The 17,121-nt window shown below is 42.1% G+C and overlaps 1 protein-coding gene across 1 annotated transcript in view; it reads left to right on the top strand.

Moving 5' to 3' along the window:
• The window catches only part of rheb (Ras homolog, mTORC1 binding), a 91,100-nt gene that overhangs the window by 18,386 nt on the left and 55,593 nt on the right, over positions 1-17,121 (top strand). Inside the window, exon 2 of the mRNA XM_085987489.1 lies at positions 16,457-16,528. Coding sequence (XP_085843615.1) covers positions 16,457-16,528 — 72 coding nt within the window. The remainder of the gene's footprint in view (positions 1-16,456; positions 16,529-17,121) is intronic.

Genomic DNA, 17,121 nt, shown 5'->3' with positions numbered 1-17,121 from the left:
GTGCCGGGTTTGAGGTCCTGGTCTTCAAACACTCTCTTCCTCAGGCGACCGAAGGCTGCACTGGCACACTGAAGGTGGTGTTGGACTTCGTCATCGACGTCTGCCCTTGTTGACCGTAGGCTCCCGAGGTATGGAAAGTGGTCCACGTTGTCCAAGGCCTTGTCGTGGATTTTGATAATCGGGGGGCAGTACTGTGTGGCGGGGGCAGGTTGGTAGAGGACCTTTGTCTTACGGATGTTTAGTGTAAGGCCCATGCTCTCGTACGCTTCGGTGATGGTTTGGAGTTCGCCCTCCGAGTGAGCACAGACGCAATATTTTTCTAGTAATGTTTGAGCCTATTAAAAATAAAAAGGCTTGATTCAACAGTATTGCATACCAACTGTACTGTAAGTCTGTTTAAAAATGGTAGTGGCAGCTGCTTTTCATGTCGCGTACCTAGGTTTTGTGTCCCGAGTTAGAATTTCAGAAAGAAATGTGAAATTGAATAGTGATACCGATTATTTAAATCCCCCATCCCATTTGTGATTGACCTTGTTACATGCTGTTCTCGGCTGCGTATGTGGGTCACCGATTCATCAATGACTCTCCACCTCTGGTATTCTAACTCCGAAGAGCCTCTCTGAAACCGCAGTAAAAATTGAATTGCCTTCTCCTACTCGGTAACCATGCAAATATTTAGCTCAGTAGATTTTAGCATGGGGGGGGGGATGAGGAGGAGTTCTTACACAAGGTCAGTCCTAGTAATTTTTACTTTGGGCTCATCTGAATTGTCATGTTCAGATAGATAATTGCAGAATGATGGAAATACACAGCAGGTCAGCCCGAATCTGTAAAGCGAAAAGATAGGTTCATGTGTACCCTACATCAACTGGCCTCTGAGGTTTCATGGCTCGGTCTAATTATGCAAATAGGAGTAGACCATTGAACCCCCTCGAAGCTGTTTTGCCATTTAGTTAGATCATGGTGAAAATGTACCTCCGCTCCTATTTACCCATTGTTCTAATCCCTTGATGCTCTTCTCTAACAAATATCTTGCCAATCTCAGTCTTGAAAGTTTAAATTGACCCAGCTTTTTACATCCTTTGGGTGGGGGGAGAGAGGGAAAGAGAGAGATCCAGATTTCCAATATCCTTTGTATGAAAGTGTTTCCTGATTTCAATCCAAAATGGCCGTGCTCTAATTTTAAGATTATGCACCTTTGCTCTGGATTCTCCCACCAGAGGAAATAGTTTCTCTTTTATCTACTCTGTTGAATCCCTTTATCATTTTAAATGCCTCGATTAGATCACCCCTCAACCGTCTAAACCTTCTAAACTCAAAGCAATACAAACCAAGTTTATGCAACATATACAATTGTATATCACAGGAGGAGGCCATTCGGCCCATGGCCTCATCATTTAACCCTTTAAGCCCTGGCATCATTCTAGTGAATCTGATGCGTTAGTCATAATTTGAAGGTGCATCAACTGCTGTTGTAGCTTGTGTAACAGGAATAGCCTAAATAAAGACCTTGATGGTTATACTGGCATGCTCAAAATTGCTAAACACGAGGTGAGGAGGAAGAGAAAGATTTGTGAGGTTTTGTAGCGGTGACCAGTTTCTGATCCAAGGCGCTGTTTACCGTGGCGGGTTTGACTGACAGGTTTAGCTGAAAATGTGTGCAGTGAATTATTGGCAGAATTTAACCTTTACAGCTAATAAAATATGCTCTTCACGGCTACCAAAATTTGAGGATGAGAACTCCTGCTAAATGGCACAATGCCGTTGTTACACCAAATAGGGAGTGTGTGCCTTGAATGCCCATCTACTTGCCTGTCTAGACATGCTAGTGCATCACAATGTTAAGGTGGCAAATATATTTCTCTGTGCTAAATAAGTGTCCCCATAAGTGTATAATTTTTATTTTAAAAAGCTGTTAAATATGTAAAATATTTGACCATGCATTAGTATTGCTTCATTTAGCAAATCCAGGCCCCTGGGAAGGGAAGCTCTCTAGCGCACTGAGCATTTGTGACAAGCTAGATCCATTCATGCATGCACTGGCTGTAATTGCAGACTAGGACTCTCGTGTAGGTAATTTCCATTGTGCTCCTTCAGCGTCGTGTTGGCACCAAAAAAATGAAGCATCTATTTTACAGCCTGATCACCAACAGGAGCAGTTTGGTAGGGAATTCCTTCAGGGCTTTATTAAAAAAGTTACAATTGTGGGGCAAAAAAAAAGTTCACTTTCAAACATTTATATTGCAAGTTGAGTAAGCCTAGACCAGCTAAACCTGTTCAGTTTGTAAGTTGACCTAGATACTGTTGTGTATGTAACCGTTTACCTTTAAGGGAACTATAGAATGTAACCGTTCACCTTTAAGAGCACTACTTTAGGGTGGCACTATCTATTGGCTCATGTATACTGTAATACCGATAGTGACCACACCAGTATATAAGGGTTGTGATACGTTAACTAGGGCAGAATCGCCCGAGCCTCTGAATAGTAAAGACGTGTTTTATTTTGTTAACAGTGGAGCCTGTGATTATTTATAATACAACCCACAGACTTAACATTGGCGACGAGTCAGGATTCGAACCCTGCGGCAGTTGTTCCACGGCGGCTTCGTCCGAAGACAGGACGTTGAAGAGAGGTTTCAATCCTCACCAGTCTGGAACCGACAGGCTGGAAGCGACAGGCATTAGGACCCTGAAGCCTCCATAACCTCGTGGGTAAGCCGCAGCGTTGGCTGCAAAGACAGGGCGATCGCAATCCCTGATAAGAGCCGCGGTGAAACGCGCGAGCGGGTAAGCCAGAGCCCGGGAGGGAGCGAGCCAGAGGCCGGGGGCCGCTTTCAAGTGCGAGGCGCAGCCGGGCCATCGATCGCATCCGCTGATAAGGGCCGCACTCGGGCTGAAAGTCAGCGTCGGGGAACGGGGGAAAACCGCCTTCGAAGTGGGCGGGGAGAGCGAGAAGCGCGGGAAAGCCGCCATTTTTCGCGGGGAAACCGCTGAAGAAGAAGGAAGAAGCGGGAAACCGCCATCTTGGAAATTATTAAGAATTTCAGGAAAGTAATAAGATTTTTCAGAAAGGCTGGTGTGTTCTCAAGAAGAGAGGGAAAATAAGTATAAGTACAGCAATACTTGTGGTGTTCTCAAGAAGAGAGAAGAAAATTAATAATAAGTAAAGTAATACTTGTACTGTACTCGAAAAGAGAAGAAGATGCCTAAGCGAGGAAATATTAATGACTTTAATGCTGAAATAGAAGACTGGGCCATGTATGTGGAACGCATAGAAATATATTGCGTAGCCAACGACATTGAGGATGACGACAAGGCAATAACTTTGTTAAATTCGATGGGAGCAAAAACATACGGGCTTTTGAAACATCTAATAGCACCAGTTAAACCAGTGGACCAGACCTTCGAAGAGATCGTAGCAGTGCTGAAGGATCACTTGAACCCCACACCGTCGATACTGGCTGAACGATTTAAATTTTACGCCAGAACCCAGAGGCAAGATGAAAGCAATGCGGAATACTTAGTCGAACTGCGTAAGCTAGCGAAATACTGCCAGCTTGGAGGGAATTTGACAGAGGCGCTGCGGGACAAGTTCGTATGCGGCTTGGCCAAAGAAGGAACGCAGAAGCGACTCCTGGAGGAAAACGACCTCACACTGGACAGGGCTGTCCTCATAGCTTCATCGCACGAAGCCGCAGTGAAAGGAACGGCGGAAATGCAGCTAAAGGCGGCAGCACTCGGGGTGGACCAAATGACTGCAAGCATTTCCAAATGCTACCGTTGTGGAAAGACAACGCACGACCAGAATCCGTGCTGGTTTAAGAATCAAGAGTGCAGGAAATGTGGCAAACTGGGTCACATCGCGAAGGTATGCAGGTCCAGAAAGAAGACCAACAAACAAAGGAAGCCATCACCACAAGAAAAGTACAACAAGGTGCATCAGGTGGCTGGAAAGAGTTCAGACGAACAAAATTCAGACTCAGACCCAAACAGCCAGGAGTTGGATAGTCTGAGAATCCACAATGTGGGTAAAGTAACTGATCTACAGACGATCTGGGTCACACTAAAAATAGCTGGAGTCCAAGTACGAATGGAGCTGGACACGGGATCAGCTGTATCAGTCATCAACCAAAAGGACTACCACCGACTATTCTCTCACATACCCTTAAGAAATACCAAGTTCGTATTACAGACATACACGGGGCATCGCGTATACCCCATGGGGAAAATAAGAGTCAAGGTGAGAGATAGGGGTAAAGTACACCCAAGAATGAATTTGTACGTACTACCTGAGGGAGGACCACCACTTCTAGGACGGGAGTGGATCAAGAAAATAGACATGGAATGGCACTACCGACAAGCAATGACGAGTGAGGACTCGGTGCAGACAAGCAGCTCAGACTCTGAGCCGGAAGACGATAAGTCCAGCTTATGTATGAAAAACAAGGTTAACATTAACTCACAGACTAAGGTTGGAAAATCGATGGCGTGCATAAAGACAGAGAATTCTGAGTCTGTTCAAGCTACAGACATATGCATTACGGAGGAACACCGGGCTCGAACTCAACGCTATTTCAAAGTACAACAACAATTAGAACAATTAAGTTACCGCCTCGTACAAGAGATGAAAACAATGAAAAAGTTCTATGACACCGAATGGGAGAGTCTGGAAAGACAACAGAACCTACTGGCTCAAGCAGAGAGCGACCATAGAGCCATCGTGACCAATTACCGATCACATCTCCCTGATGATGTTCAGGGGTTAGAATATTTGCATGATCTAGAGATACAGCAGAAGGGCAAATCACGCTGCACTGAGGATTTTGTTCTGCAATTAGAGACGGAGCTAGTGCAGGCAAAGTTAAGAGAAGTTGAATCACAGGGTGCTCTTAAGGAGATGCAGAAACAAATCTTGGACATGGAAAAGAGAAACGCTTCTTTACCTGATGAGAATAATGTGGCCATGTTGCAAGAGGAGCTTATAGGGGCGAAACTGAAAGAAGCTAAGCAAAGGATGTTGGAACTTGAAACGCAGAACCAAATCAGCGGTAATCAGCTATGTCAAGCAGAGAAGGAGTGCAAGGGTCTACATGAGAGGGTGCAATATCTCTCAGCCCAAAATAAGGGACTACTCACTCAGTTAAATGAAAGTAAACGGGAAATGGCTGAGATGGACTGCAAGAATAAAGAAGAGTTGATGGCAGTGAGACTTCGAGAGGCAGATAGCATAGCAGCCTTGGCTGAACTCCAACAGGAAATTGCGAAAGAAACAAATGAAGAGGAATCTTCAGGAAGCCAGGATTTTATTCCAGTTCTTCTCTAAGACTCCTTACAAGCAGAGTGCGAGAAGTTGAAAAAACAGTATGAACAGGCCCAGACTACAATTCTGGAGGGGGTTAACTCAGCAACCTCCGAAAAGCTAGTTTCGTTGGAAGTATATGAGCAACTAAAGGTTGAACATGAGCAAGAAGTCCAAAGGCTGCAGGAAATTCTTGAGGAGCTCAGGGCCAAGACAGACTCATCGGTAGAAGTTCCATACATAGATGAGGATGTAGAGGTGAAAGACATGGCAGAACTCATAAAAATATGGAAGGAAGCCCAAGACAAATATGAGGCGGCAATTACCGAGGTTGACCGACTTGAAGAACAGTTTCAACTGGGAATGGGCCCTGAACATGAGCTAGAGAGCATCGAGGCGCAACTTCTCCAAGCACTGGAAGCCAAAGTACAAGAGGAAGAGAAGATGAAAGCATTGGAGAAAATGATGGATGAAATGGAGGAGTACGCTGAATTACGTCCAGGGGAACAGGAGAATGGGGAAACAGCTACTTCAGTAGAAGGATTAAATAGCCTGATAACGAAATCCCTGAAGGAAGGGAAAGGATTGAACGCACAAATGAGGCCAGGAGGGAAGGAAGGGCAGACATCCGAGGAAGAGCAGGATGAATATGATTGCTTGAAGAAGGGTTTTGACCTGTTGAGTGACACCGAATGTTATGAGGATGTGGTCTGCCCAAATTGTGATGGGAACTCCCAAAGTGCTGAAATCCTGAGGAAGCACTTAAGGTCTAAGGAACATAGAGAGTTGGTGGCGCTACAGATGGCAGCCGGGAAAAGAGCTCGGAGAGTTTCAAAAAGGCAGAAAAGAAAAAGAAGAAGCAGAAAATAATAACTGTTTAAAATATTATTACTTCTACTACCTCAGTCCGAACACTACGAAAGGTGCTAAATTTGTAAAAAAAATCCAGGGACATTATCAAGACAGCCAGTGGGTTGTATAAGTCCGCACTGCTGGTTCAACAGGACGAAAGTACAAGCTGTTAATAAAAAATAAAAAAAAAAAGGCTATGGAGGATGCTGTCTGGAACGAATTAATACCAGAGACTGAATTTATGAACTGTTCCCACAGAGACTGAACCTGTAAACTGATTCCACTGAGTATGTTTGTAAACTGTTATATGACGTTGACTCCATTGAGAGTATATCTGTAAATTGTTATATGACGTTGACTCCATCGAGAGTATATCTGCAAACTGTTTATATAAAGTTGAAGATTGTATGTTTAACGGGATTCTGTAAGTAATAAGCTAGGAAGGGAGGAGTGTTGTGTATGTAACCGTTTACCTTTAAGGGAACTATAGAATGTAACCGTTCGCCTTTAAGAGCACTACTTTAGGGTGGCACTATCTATTGGCTCATGTATACTGTAATACCGATAGTGACCACACCAGTATATAAGGGTTGTGATACGTTAACTAGGGCAGAATCGCCCGAGCCTCTGAATAGTAAAGACGTGTTTTATTTTGTTAACAGTGGAGTCTGTGATTATTTATAATACAACCCACAGACTTAACAGATACCAAGTCTGAAATTAGCAGTGCTGCGATGTACCAATCCCTCTATCCTTGGAACAAAAAGCTTGTTGCTGTTCTAATTCTCTCAAATCTTTCTCCTCTTCCTTAATCGTAACGGCACACATGCTGGAGTTTACATTAAATCCATGATTGAATTATGTGTTTTTAAACCAATGATATCAAGCTAATATAATGATACACAAACGTTTGAGTTAAAACAAAGCTGCTTTTACGTGGATTTTGTAGGCTATGTCTCTGTATATAATAGAATTAATTTGCAGTGCGATGTTCACTGATTTTAGATACAATTCAAAATTCATATCCTAAATTTAATGTGGATCCAGATTAATAAACTATTCCATGTTCCTGCTACATTCATGGAAGATAGGAGCAGGAGTAGGCCATTCGGCCCTTCGAGCCTGCTCCGCCATTCAATGAGATCATGGCTGACCATCAAAATTCAGTACCCTGTCCCTGCCTTCTTCCCATATCCCTTGATCCCTTTAGCCTTAAGGAATATATCCAACTCTTGAATATATTTAATGAACTGGCCTCCACTGCCCTCTGTGGCAGAGAATTCCACAGGTTCACCACTCTCTGGGTGAAGAAATCCCTCCTCATTTCAGTCCTAAATAGCTTACCCCTTATCCTTAGACTATGACCCCTGGTTCTGGACTCCCCGGCCATCAGAAACATCCTTCCTGCATCTAGTCTGTCCAGGCCTGACAGAATTTTATAGGTTTCGATGAGATCCCCTCTCAATCTTCTAAACTCCAGTGAGTATAATCCCAATCAACACAATCTCTCATACGTCATTCCTGCCAACCCAGGTATCAGTCTGGTGAATCTTCGCTGCATTCCTTCCATGGCAAGAACGTCCTTCCTAAACAAGTAATTTAGCACTGAAAATGTCACCTTTTTTGTTTTGCGATTCCTTAAAAGTGGTGCTTCCTCATTCTACACCATTGATGCAGACAATAGAAAAAGTTCTGTATTTGTAATTACTACAGCACTATGGTGGGAAAGTGGTTTGGACCTAAAGTACTGACCCTATTCAAAAACATGGCTGTGGATTTCTTTTCCTAGAGGAGATTTTGCCCCTCTTGTCGGTCAGCAGCTGTTTTTATATTGAGTGGAGTGGCATGGATTTGTGTTTTTTTTTTTAACCAGGTCTCCCCAGTGGTAGGTCTTTATGAATCTGGTAACTTTATTTTGAGGTTCCAAGTGGCTGCATAAGTCCCATGTGTCAGGCCAGCGGACCGAGCGAGCCACTAAGTGCAATATAAAAGCAGCTTTTGACTCTTGAGGCTTGTGGTGCTGGTCTGTCAGCTGGAAAAAATTGGTTCAACAACTGACATTTTGAGCTTAGGTAATGATTGATGTCAATCCCCAGGTCAGTTCAAAACAGTTGGATGGTGATGAACCTGTCAGATGTGTCATCTGGACCCTGGTATTTTCACTAACGCATACTATGAACTGTAATTGCGCTGTCGTGACTGGAAGCACGCCCTTGCTGTTTGTAGTACATGTTGGGCTCTTCCTTTCCCTGTAATCTTGATTTAGAATTAACCAAAATCTCCCATTTTATACCCTTCTGTGAAACATGTTTCTGTAATATATTTGCCTCACTGGTTTTAATCAGTGTATTTAAAAGGTAACTTGTTTAGTTTAGAGACTTTAGTTAAAACTGATTTAAAAGATTGGGTTTAACTTGTTAGGAACCCCTTAAATTACAACCACGCATACTTCATTAGTGTTTTTTTATGTCCCCTGAACACAACTAAATTGTAGCGTTGTGATGTACAACCATCTATAATTGATATGTATTTATGTACATCAGGATTCGGAATACTTTACATTGAAACAAATGTTTAAATTAAACATCAAGAACAATCATTTTTGTGGTAGCTGTTGTACTATTTTTTTCACTATCATTTGTTGAACTCCAAACCATATGTAACAAGTCCACAGGATGAAAGTACTGCGATGACCGCTTGTTACAACTGTGCTGGCATGTCATCTGTTGCCTACACAGGAGAACCATTTCAAAGATTAATTAGAAAATTGCTGTAAACCTGTGTTTATACTGAGCCATGGTCAGGTTAAACTAGGCTGCATTTCCTCTTTTGTTGCCCTGGGTTTATTTAGCATATACTGGTACAAAAGCCATAGTTTGGTCAGCCAAGGCAGAGAAACAAGCAGTGTTCAAATAGTTGCAAAAGCTTCAATCCAACTTCTCAACACATCAGTTCAGCTCCTTTTTAAAGGTGCCAATTGGCCCTGAATCAACTACCTTTCTGGGAGTTCATTCTGTGGGGGGGGGGGGAAAGGGGGTGGGGAGAAAGAGGAGAATTTAAAAAAAACTTATCTTTAACCTTGTTCAAGGTTTGTGTACTTGTGCCCTTGAATCCTATACTTATCCAAGATAAATAACTTGTTTACTTATCTGTATCTTTTTGTTATTTTGAAGATTCATATCACATTTCCCTGTCTTCAGTGCAATAACTTTAGTCACTTGAGCCTTTTTTCATGAGTATGGTCTAGAATCACCTTGGCTGCTCTTTGAGCGCTTCCAATGCATGTTATGATTCTGAGAGATTACAATCAAACCTGCCCTCATAACTCCAGAATTGACTTCACGATTGATCTGCATATGCCAGGTTAACTTGTTCCTACTTGCAGTCTAATGCCCGCTAGATGCACTTTAACACCTCTTTTGCCTTAATTAGTACCTATGCCATGGAGGAAGTAAGACCACTGACGGCCAACCTGGAGAGCAGGCTACAAGTAGAAATGTATGTCCTCGCAAACAAAAATTTCCGGCCCCCGTACACACACAATTCAAGCCCTTTTCTTACCTCCTCCCTTCTCCAAGGTTTGACAATTATTAACTTCAGCTATTTGAAGTTTCTGGAGAACTGATAAAAGCTGATGCTGAACTGGTGGATTTCGACCAATCAGTGAGCAGCTTTTTGCAAAATTTCAATTCTTTAAGCTTCCTGGGCTTGACGTTAAAATCAGTTCAGCATAAAGAAGGCTCGGTGGGCTGGATCAAAGAAACACTTGGGCCACATTTGGTTATGCCTGAACCACCGCTGATCAAAAGGATTGATCAACTATTCCATGGGCCTTAAGTTTGAAGTATTTATATAGGTTGTTTCTCTCCAGATTTCCATTTTGCTCTAAATGATAGGTTTGTGGTTAAAAGAAATTAGGTCAATTTAGTTCAGTCTTTTAGTTCATTTCTCATGACATAGATACTATAACTTACAAGGTTTCCAACGCAGTGGTCGTGTTGCAGTTATGTTACTGGACTAGTAGTCCATAGGCCTGCATTAATAATCCACAGAATGTGAGTTCAAATCCCACCATTTGAATTCAATTTTTTTTGGATTGTCGTAAAATCCAAATTGGTACAGTAATGTTGTTTTGAGGGAAGAAAATCTGCTGTCCTTACCCGGTCTGGCCTATGTGACTCCAGTTGCGCACCAACATGTTTGACTCTCAACTGCCCTCTGAAGTGGCCTAACAAGCCACTCGGTTATAGCAACTGGGTATGTCGGCCTTGTTGGCAAGGCCCACATCCCAAGAATGAATTTATTTAAAAAATTATTTAAATCTGATTCTATCCTTTTGCATTTATTTATAAAGTTGGAGCTTCTGATTCAACAATTACAATTTTCATCCAACCATCCCCACCTTTGAGGTATACATTAGCCAAAAAATGAGTGTACAGGAAACTCTCTCTTAACCGGTGCCTAAAAAAACCCCCCAGAAAAATCTCTTAACCGGCAAAATGCAGGAGTAGGTTCAGGTAAGTTTTACTTTATATTAGTGGCCATGTAACCGGGGTTCCTGCACCTGTTGCCGTGCAACAGGGACTCCTGGATCTGTGGCCGTGTAACCGGGGTTCCTGCACCTGTTGCCGTGCAACAGGGACTCCTGGATCTGTGGCCGTGTAACCGGGGTTCCTGCACCTGTTGCCGTGCAACAGGGACTCCTGGATCTGTGGCCGTGTAACCGGGATTCCTGCACCTGTTGCCGTGTAACAGGGACTCCTGGATCTGTGGCCGTGTAACCGGAGCTCCTGCACCTGTGGCCGTGTACGGGGCTCTCGTACCTTAGTGAGTATACCTCTCTCTAATCCGGACTTTTTGATCAATTGGCACCGTGCCGGTCCCGTCGGTGCCGGATAAAAAAGTTTCCTGTACTTAGCTGCAGCCTTTGGCTCACTCGGCATTGCTCTGGTAATAGGTTACACTGTGAAAGAAAATACCACATTACCTGGCAGATGCGAAGTACTGTGCAGAAGCCACATGAAGGAACGGTTTGAAATAATCATCATTTCACCAATGTAAGCAATGCCCTTTTGGGAAGAGTTGATCATTTTTGCTGTCTTTCTGCTGGGGTTAATATCTCTATCGGGGCATGGTTTCAGTTGACGAGCACGCGTTGTATTTTTACGAAGGCCTGCAGTAGTCTGGGTGAAGCACTGTAGTGATTGTTGCTTTTCTCCAAACAGGGTGTGAATTCTTGTGTGCCCCTTCGGTTCACATTGTGGAATAATGGGTGTGGAATTTGTCGATCTGTTAACCCAACTTCCATTAAAACTAGCAGCAGTGAGGCTTTTGAAACAGCAATTCCAGACATGCCTGAATCTAATACCTTAATTGAAAGTATGCAAGAAATTGTGCAGCACATTTTACCAATATTTACCCTGAATTCCTGATAAGGTAACACATTTTTGCAGCAGGCTGGTTGTTCAGTAAACCGATATAACTATTTTAATTTGTTTTTTGACGCTCTTTTTAAAATTAAAAAAAAAAAAAATCTGCTGTGGTTCTCGATGTTGCATGTCAGTTGAAGAGTATAAATTTTTAAATAGGCTTTATATTTTCTCCAATATTTATGCAAAAAAGCTGTTAATGAGTTCAAACCTGTGTATAACTAATTGCGTGAGAGAAACGGTTTGCTGCTTTAGGCATTAGCATTCATTATTTTCACAGCATGTTTTAATAAAATCAAGTTGTGATGTTCAGTACATTGAGTTTTTATTTCACCGTAGCAATCTGCTATATTAGAAATGGTCTATATTTGAAATAGTTGCAAGTACATTCTTAAAAATATTGACCCAAAAACCCTCATGAATATTACATCAGGGAGGAAAATTTAGCCCTCGTGATTGGATTTGATGCAATGGGAGGGAAATGCAGGATAAAGACTGATTTTTTTTGGGGGGGGAACAGCAACTCCATAAAGAGAATTTGAAGAGGTGGTAGTGGGTGGCTTTATAAAATATTGCTGATTGTAATAGTCACTGTTCATTGCTTCAAATTATGGTGGTGATTTCACACAAAGCTCTAGTTACATTTGTATGAGGAGCATTGCTGGATGTTTCGTAAGCCCTTTATCATCATCCCCTGCGGGCATTTCAAGATTGCTTTGTACAACTTGCCAAAGCCACAGTAAGACATTCCGTTCCCAGTCGCTCCCATTGGTGCTGTGTAGCTGCGTGCTGGAAGGTACACAGAAGTGACCCAGCATGACACTTGGCCAATTCACCCCTGAGAGCGCAGATTAGATTGCAAACTTGTTGGCCAATGTTCTCTCTTCCCACACTCTCCTTTCCTGCTGCTCCCTTCCCTCCCCATTTTCTTCCTTCCGCTCCTGAAGATGAATCTTGTTGGGCGTACTCTTCGATGAGTACGGACAGCCCTTTAGTATCTGCCTAAATGATAACTCTTCGTACATGAGCATAATGAGCGATCAAACCTGAGGCTGTCTTGCTTTGTGTGGCTCAGCACCATGCTAGGATGAGTATTTATTTTGTTTAAAAATGTGTTGGAACAAAACTCTTTATATTTGTTTCTAGTTTGCAAGTGTTTATATGGTAGAGCGAATAGTTGATTTGAAATCAAAATGAAAGAAAAGGAAAGACTTGCATTTATATAGTGCCTCCCATGTCAGGACGTCCCGAAGCGCTTTACAGCCAATGAAGTACTTTTTGAAGTGTAGTCACTGTTGTAATGTAGGAAATGCGACAGCCAAGCAACAGATCATCTCTTTTAGTGATGTTGATTGAGGGATAAACACTGGGGTGAACACCCCTTTGAAATAATGCTGTGGGATCTTTTACATCCACCTGAGTGAGCAGACCGTTGCCTCGGTTTAACGTCTCATCTGAAAGACAGCACCTCCGACAGTGCAGCACTCCCTCAGCACTGCACTGGAGTGTCAGCCTAGGTTTTTGTGCTCAAGTCTCTGGAGTGGGACTTGAACCCACAACCTTCTGACTCCGAGGTGAGAGTGCTGCCCACTGAGCCACGACTGACGAATGCTATAGATGCATGAATATGCACACATAGGATAACTGTCATGGGTGGTGGTGGAAAGCCGAGGCACTTATTTCCAAACTTTTTCTGCCAGATTTCCATTACCTCCTGTCCTGAATGTGTGGTTCCTTAAAGAGGTACTTTCCATGGAGACAGATACCATCTGGTGCCTGACATAAGTGGCCATCTGTAAACCTAGACCCTATTCATGGACAGACTCTTAACCAAAGAGGACATTAGACCCAAGCCTGATCCAGTCTAAACCCGATGCCCGTACATATCAAGTTGGAGGGAGGGAGTTACTTAAAACGTATCAAGGAACTGGAACCATGGCTTTTTAATTCCTCCCCCCCCCCCCCCCGCTTTAAGAACTTAAGAAATAGGAGCAGGAGTAGGCCATACGGCCCCTCGAGCCTGCTCTGCCATTCAATGAGATCATGGCTGATCTTCAACCTCACCTGATCCCCATATCGCTCGATTCCTCAAGTCAAAAAATCTATCTCTTCTAACAACACAGGTGCTGAATTTGGTTATTGTGATCCTATTGCCACCCTAGCTGAGGGCAGCTAATTCAGCACAGACTTGGTCAAACCTGGGGACCTTCATAGTCTGTCCGTCTCAGCAACTCGCTGACCTGGCCACCTAAACGATTAGGGTGGCAATTGGGTTTTTTGTGACCTTTCAGAAAGTAAGAAAAATGTTACTGTTGCATATTTCTTTTGAGCATTTCTATCAAGCCCAATGTTGTATCTAGGATTATAGTAAAACTGGGTGTGAGAAATTCTGTCAGCTTGAACTGTGAAAAACCTGTAGCAGTACAATTTCAGATTTATCTACTCAAATTTGGGTTGTTTCTGGAGTGAGCATTTTTAGTTTGACAGGCAGAAGTACTGCTGCTAGAAGAAATTTGACATGGTTGAGTATTGCACACAAGTCATGTTGGTACATGAGCGCATATCGACTTGAGTGCAGTTTTTTCTATAGCATGTTGGTTTCAATAAACTAAGCGAATGACAATGAAACCCTTGTTGCAAATGATCAGTGCTTGTTTAGCAATCAATTTGCATTATTATAGATTATAAAAAATTTAAAAAATTTGTCCACTCTTACAGTTGAGTGATAGGAGTGGCTATCACACCTGTTGCTGCTGCATGGTCTACCTCGGAAATGGAGTGGGACTGTGCAGCTGTAGTTGGCATCCAATTTAATGGTAGCAAAACATTTTTTGATTGGTCATTAGACCACAAAAAAGCCATTGCAATTATGTTAAATACAGCATAAATACTTACAAGTGCATTCTGGTTTGCTGTTTGCCACTTGTGATGCCTCTAATATCTCTAAGTTGCCATATTCGGGGCTGGGCTGCATTGACTGGCATAAGCATTGCCATCATGTAATGGTCATTCAATCTGACTCCTTTGTCCACAGCCGACTGCAACATCCATGATTTATTTTCACCAGTCGCAGAATTTGTTTACCCTTAAAATTAAGCTTATTTTTCCTTACTGAGATACTGGATTAATAACTACAGATTTTTCAATTCTGGTGTTTATCCACGTGCAGTCAATCTTTGTCCTGATTCCTATGCTTGGGCAGCAATTTTGTTTACTGCCATATTGACTCATTGATTTTTTTTTTACATTAACATTTTAAGAGCAATATATTATTTCAGTAGCTATAGATTTGGCTCTTTCAGTAATTGTATCTGAGTAATAGTGGGATCCAAAACCAGCAGTTTCTGCACCACCAGCAGATTTGGTCAGGCATGAATAAGTATTTACAAATGTACTGCACTTACCTGTGTATTTTCATTTTGATCCAGAAGAACTTGATATTGATGCAACTTCAGGCTGTTAGCATTAATTCGAAGTAGACTTTGCATGATCAGCAAAATGTTAAATCTGATGCTTCAATAATTTCCCTAAACAAACAATCTTCAGCTACTTTCACAGTTGTGTTTTGTTCATTTTCTCCCCTTGTTCTGGCATGATGGTTAAACCTGTATTTTGAATGATGACCAAAGCTTATACAGAAAACATGGAAAACCCTGCGTGCACACGTATCCTGCATACCTGGGAGGAGGGTTAATAGTGTGCCCAGCTGACTTCATAACCCGCAAGAGCAAAGCTTGAATAGTTTGCTGGCATATTCTGAGCTCCGAGTGGGTTACCGTCGAGGATCAGAATGAGTGTCTCGTATGGGCAAAAGTCTGCTGATTTCAAGCAAAGATAATTTGGCAATAATTGCCAATCTCGGAGACCAACAGGATTCGCTAGTGTGGCAAAATGATGGACTGTGTAGGGAGGTTCTTTTGAGATTGGGGCTGAGTACAGGGACCTATTATTCACTAATTAAACCTGTACCTGGCATTGAAGTGCTTGATGCTGACTTTGGGTGCCTGGAAAGGAATGTTCCATTTTCTTGCTCTTGGGCACAAAACTTTTCTCCAAGAAAAAGAGATGGATCAACTGCAGATTACATGAAGCAATTGTGGAAGATTTAACATTTTCACACAACAGTATATTTAACATTGGTTCTGTTGTCATGAATGAGAATATAAAGATTCTTTTAATTAGTTCATATTCACTGATGCAGTGTGGTTACTTAGGGAATATTTGTTCACAGTTTTGTCTTGAGTGTACGAATGGAAATTCAATGTTAAACTTTAAATAGTGCGTGTGAATGGAATGAAATTATGTCTCTAAATGTCCTATTTGGAAGCTGCAAAATGCAAACCGTGCTGTAAATATGGTAAACCTGCAATGATTGGAGTTCCGGATCTCAGCCAGGATATTTAGGGAGGGGCTCAGTGGAGGCGGGATGCTTCCCCAGCAGATAGTGGGGGAGAGAAACAATCGCAAATTCAAACTTGGGCACTCTCGCCTCTTAGTATCAGATAGGAAATTCTCTTTTTTAAAGAGAGATGTCCTTTTTAAATCTATTTATTGCTCTTAAAGTTCATTAGTCCCTGTATTGCATGAACTGTTAATGTCAAAAGGGCATTAGAGGCTAATGCAAGATAAAAGAGTGACATGATGACATTTAACAGTCTGTTACCAGGAACTTTTGTACACACAGTGCTGCAAAACACAGGAGGGGTTCAATTATCGGAATAACACGTTTAGAGCAACAAGGGGTGTATGGGGTAGGGGCAGAGAGCCAAATATCATTTATAAAAAGTGAGATTATTGGAAGAAAACGTTACATAATTTTGCACAGCCTTTCAGGAGAAGATAACTTGGTATTCATGTTTATCCGTTTCTCTTTTAGGGAAGTCCTCATTGACCATTCAGTTTGTTGAAGGGCAGTTTGTGGACTCGTATGACCCCACAATAGAAAACAGTAAGTAATCTCTTTTTTAATATTGTCTGTAAAATTTCACACTGCTAAACACATGACATTTTTTTGTAAACGGTAAGAATGTGTGCGGCCAGTTTTTCCTCTTGCCCTATGAAGTTGCACCTGTTCCTATCTCCTCAGTAATAAGATCTTATGTAAGTGAACTAGCCTCTGTTTGAACAAGTGTGGTTAAATACAGCTGACTTGTAATTGCAGCTTGTGTGAGTCAGCTGTTGATGGCTGCTTCCTAAAAGATTATTTTAGTATACAATGTGTATCTTGAAGTGGAAACGCCCTTCTAAACAATTGCAATGGGTCAGGCTTGTGGAATTTTATGATGCTATGTATATTGTAGTCTTTAAATCCTCTCCCAGGGTTATGAGAATTCCAGACTGAGCTCTTGTCAGCATTTTCAGATATTCTGGCAGTTTTTCACCGCATTTTAAGCAGAATTAACTTGCGATGCTTTTACACTGGCACTTATTTAGGTTGGATTGCAGGAGACTATCATCTGTGAGCTGGTTCCTTATGTTATTCGATCCAGCCCCCTTGACCCAGTGCTTTATAAAAAAAAAAAAAAAAATTAAAAAAAACTA

This window comes from Somniosus microcephalus, chromosome 5 (genome assembly GCF_052327205.1).
Source record: "Somniosus microcephalus isolate GS21.2 chromosome 5, FLI_Smic_1.0, whole genome shotgun sequence".
In the NCBI taxonomy this organism is placed as follows: domain Eukaryota; kingdom Metazoa; phylum Chordata; class Chondrichthyes; order Squaliformes; family Somniosidae; genus Somniosus; species Somniosus microcephalus.
This window is presented reverse-complemented; position numbering and strand designations above follow the sequence as displayed.